This window comes from Thalia democratica, chromosome 6, assembly GCF_965202585.1.
Source record: "Thalia democratica chromosome 6, ktThaDemo2.hap1.1, whole genome shotgun sequence".
In the NCBI taxonomy this organism is placed as follows: Eukaryota; Metazoa; Chordata; class Thaliacea; order Salpida; family Salpidae; genus Thalia; species Thalia democratica.
Window position 1 is genome coordinate 12,411,027 of NC_139170.1, and position 4,447 is coordinate 12,415,473.

The window sequence follows — 4,447 nt, forward strand, 5'->3', positions numbered from 1 at the left end:
GTAAAATCTGTAAAGTTTAAAACTTTAATTTTAAATCACCACCGTTATAATCCGAAATGGAAGCTTTTATTTATTTGTTCTACTACTTGTTAAATATGTTTAAAAGGCATAACGTTCATTTTATACATGTATCAGTGTAATAAATTATTTCTAAAATACAAATAAACTTTTTATCAATATCATTAGTCAAACTTTTTACGAGGTATATATGTTGAAATAATTTTCATAAAGCTGCACAGATTGTAATAGTCTTACTGTCTTTTAGAAAGAGAAAAAACTTTTTAGATGATAGACCTGACCTTATATGATTAGTTCTATAAAATTTTTCTCCTAAAATGTTTCGTGAGCGTTATGTATAATTCAAAACAGATAGTTTATAGGTATGGAAATTGTAATAAATACTTAGACTTTGAAGATTAACTTTATTAAAAGATTGCTATTTTGTTTCCATTTAGTTTTTACTTATATGTGTAACTTTAAGCTGTTGTTAATTAAAAAAATTGAAATATTTAAAAATTTTGTTTTTGTCAACCAAACCGTTACTAGATTTAAAAATATGTATTAGATGAATTAAGATGACTGTTTTATTTATAAACAAAACATTTAGTGTGCGATTTAAAATGTATTTATTAGTAGTTGCATAGATGATAAAATATTTTTTGTACGGTAAAACAACTAATCATTCAGTTTTATCACAAACAAATATATATTTGAATTAAATTTAAACAGACCGTTATAAATATAATTAAAACTCAAGAAACAATATGGGCGGTTCGAATTGTAAAAACTACAGCAACTCTGACATCAGCGACAGTCAAGTGAGTTTCTATTTTTGTTTTACCGAGATTGAAAAACTGTTTATTACGACTAATTTTTAAAAAGGTATTTCCAACGACTTTGTTTACACTTTTTGTATTGTTTTTTATTTAAAACTAAAATAAAGTTGTTACGTGCAATAAAGATGAAATTGAGCACTGAAGTTTTATTTAAGTTTTGTAGAAATCTATGTATCGATTAAGTATAAGAGTGTATTTGAAGTATACTAAACAAAAAAGTAAGTAATAATGTAGTTAAGGTTTTACTTGAAAACTATTATATAAATCTAAAGCAGTTTTTTCAATACATTTTTCCATATTTGTTAATTTTATTTAGTAAGGCGGTTAAAGTAAATTTAATTAATCTTATTTTCAATAAAACTTAAAAGTAGGTGTGTAAAAAACAAAAACGTTGAATCAACTAAATATAACAATTATGCCTATTAGAATAACTTTTAGTAAAAACCTTGAAAACTTAAAATTAAATTTTGAGTTTATTAGAAGTATTTTAGAAGTAAAATAATATTTTAAAAGATTATCGAAAACAAATTCCAACAAAACATATTTTTTTATCTTGGGTAACTAAACGTACAGTTTAAACAATTTAAAATTACTCCATTTCACAACTTAAAAAGTCACAGCTTTTTTTTGAACTTTTTAGGTAAACGAAGATTTTGTTACAAAAAAGAAGTCTAAAAAAACATTGTGCATAAAACTTAAATGGAGAAGAAGGTCAATTTTCTGTAGAAAGAGCAAGAAAAAAAATAAAGTGAGTAATTGAAGAAAAATTAAGTTAAATAACTTTGTTACTTGGTTTATTAGCATTTTTTTTTATTTTAAAGTTTTTAACCAATTAGTTTTACAGTTTTGTAAAATATATCTTCCTATACTTTTTGATAAAGAATTTAATTTTAAAGTCGTTTCCAAACCAATTATTGGTAATTAACGACATTCTTGCTTGTATTCTCAAAATCTTTGTTTTATTTCAGTACTAACTTTCGCCCAAACTGCTAAGTTTTATTTAAATCAGTAGCTAGAAACTATTAACTTTTTTTAAATACTTTAGGTTGAATGTGCAAAGGTTTGCCCTGTGGTAAATTGCAAAGAAAATTTTAAGAGCTTAAAAAAAGTAGCACTAACTCCCTATCCAAGAAAATCGTTTACACTCGATCAACTAAATCCTCGAACGCGACCTGCTGACCATACAAAAAACACAGGAGAAAGAAAAAAAGCACCGTCAAAAAATGTTTGGGCTTACATGCATAAAGTTGATGGAAACTTGGAAATGACCACTAAAAAAGCTCTTTACTGCTACTCGAAATTCGTCTGTCAAAGGTATACTTGTTCATTTAATTTTGTAAGGTTTAGCTTGTTTTCTTAGTTTTTTAAGCAAAAATAGTTGACAGCCTAGTAACTTAACAAGTGAGTATTAAAGTTGACACCTAAAACTTACTCTAACAGATAGCTCAAGTAAATGAATAGTTTCAACAAGTTTTTGCAGTTATTTACCCTAGTTACATGACAATTTAAACTCGACATTTTAAATTCTTTAAAAAATGTTTAAGAGACACATCTCAAAAAGCAATAAATATTATTTTTAATTAAAAAAGCGGTTATAAATAATCTAGTTTAGTGGCAAGAAAGTAACTACAAAAAAATAAGTTATAAAGAAACTAAAAATAAACAAAACTGAAAAAAAAAACAAAAGAGAACTTTCAAAGTTAAGAAAAATTGTTATATTTTAGAACTTTTTATCCATATCTCAAAAAACTTTTAAGATTTTCAAAAACAAAAACGAGTTGTAAGTAGTAATTAGATCTACATACGCATTTATAAAGGTTTATATTACTTTTTGAGTTGTAGCCCTTAAAAACTTTTTAAGAGCTTGATTTGTTCAAATAGTTGTGCACCCATTTACCGTAAACTAAATGAAGCACTAAATTGTAATATGAACCATATGCAGTTCATGTTTTTCTTACTAGTATATATAATCAACCTTGATCGTATCTACTTTGATAAAAAGGCCTTATAAGTTCAATAAATCCTACGATTTAACTCTGCTACAAATGTAAGTAAGCAAAAATAATGCTGTTTGACCATTAAACTTGACATTTTGGTAAAAGCAAAACTTTCCGCTGCAGATGCTCGCTAGTTCGAGGACTTCGATCGGAAAACGTCAGGCGGATGATTGAAAGCGTGGAAAAGCAGTTTATAGATAACGAGTGGCAAGAAAGCAACTTCTTATCGCCGTCCAGCATTTCTTTCTTGTACCAAATTAGCAAAGAAAATCTTTCGAGAAATATCACAAAGGTTAATGTTTAAAATAGTGGTACGTACATAATACAGCTTACCTTTAATTTAGATTTTATAAAGATAACTGTAAAAACGTTTCTAACCCTCTTTTTTTATGATTTAAAAATGAATTAATATTTAATATTTTTTAATCTATTTTTTTTTTGGCAGATAAACATGTGTACCAACAATACTTACCTTTTCTGTTATTTTATTGCAAAATATAATTAGCTAAAAGTGTTTACGTCATTCAATTTATCAATTAACACCGCATGAACAACATGCTGCGACTTAGTTTGTCTTTATGAGGACAGGTTGTGACAGGATTAATTTTAAAAAAAGAATTTTAAACGTTGAATATATACAAACAAACGCTTCTGGTTTTAACTTTAATAATCATGTTCCTACAACTATTATCTATCAAATGTATTAATAATGGCAACTTTTGGTCGTGACGATCAGTTTAGTGTTAACTGTAAATTCCATAAAATATCTCGGCTGTGTTGACGATAGAAACATAATGTTACTTCTGGTTTAGATCATAAAGATTTACTTTTAATTTTTATCTAACTATTTTTGCTTTGTTTTATATGTCAGTACGTTATAATTTTTGTTTTTAAAACTGGTGTACCGTTTATTTATATTTAAACATTTTTTAAACAGAAGCATTCATGTACTTAAGCATTACTTAAGACTTTTAGAAACATTGCAAAAAAAAAGCATTTCCAGAACAATAGTAAAAAAAAAACGGTTATGTGCTATTCAAGCATAATAGTATATTAAAACTTTATTGATTTATTGTGTATCATATCCAGTAGCTAATAGGAAAAAATCTTAAATTTATAGCTTATAATGAGTAAGAAATCACACTTACTCTGAAATAAACAAAAACATATTTAAAGGTTGACGATGCCATTCAACACATTCTGGTTCACTTGTTCATCACCTACACGAACATTGGTCCGGAAATAAGCTACCCTTGCAAACCATTTTTGTTGAACAGGTGCAAGAAAAAGTTCTTCCAGATATGCTTGGATGTGACGAGCAACTCATCAGGAAGCATGCGCAGAATGAATCAGGACAAAACTTTTTACAACGAAGTTTACAAAGAATTGTCGAATTGCTCGTGATATTTCTCTTTGTAAAATTCAAATAAAACATGACAGCTTAGTGCAGCGATTCTTAACCTGGGGTAAATTTACCCCTGGGAGTAAATTGCCTCAAATATAAGTTATGAAAACTAATGTTCATTTGTTTTTAATTATAAGTCTTTTTAATTTATAAGTAAATATTTCACAGTAATTTTTTAAAAGTAAACTAACTCTCTAAACTTTACGGCT

The 4,447-nt window shown here is 26.8% G+C and overlaps 1 protein-coding gene across 1 annotated transcript; it reads left to right on the plus strand.

Moving 5' to 3' along the window:
- The first annotated feature begins 764 nt into the window (after positions 1 to 764).
- On the plus strand, positions 765 to 4,237 carry LOC145838738 (cyclin-dependent kinase 5 activator 1-like). Its single transcript, XM_082946361.1, has 4 exons — positions 765 to 818; positions 1,882 to 2,150; positions 2,957 to 3,125; positions 4,010 to 4,237. Exons 1-4 carry the CDS (start codon positions 765 to 767, stop codon positions 4,235 to 4,237), a joined length of 720 nt encoding a protein of 239 aa, XP_082802487.1.
- Positions 4,238 to 4,447: the final 210 nt, after the last annotated feature.

Coding starts and splice junctions, on each gene's coding strand:
- LOC145838738 (XM_082946361.1), top strand. CDS start 765: ATGGGCGGTTCGAATTGTAAAAACTACAGCAACTCTGACATCAGCGAC. Junction 819..1,881: donor CTGACATCAGCGACAGTCAA/GTGAGTTTCTAT, acceptor TAAATACTTTAG/GTTGAATGTGCAAAGGTTTG. Junction 3,126..4,009: donor TTTCGAGAAATATCACAAAG/GTTAATGTTTAA, acceptor ACATATTTAAAG/GTTGACGATGCCATTCAACA.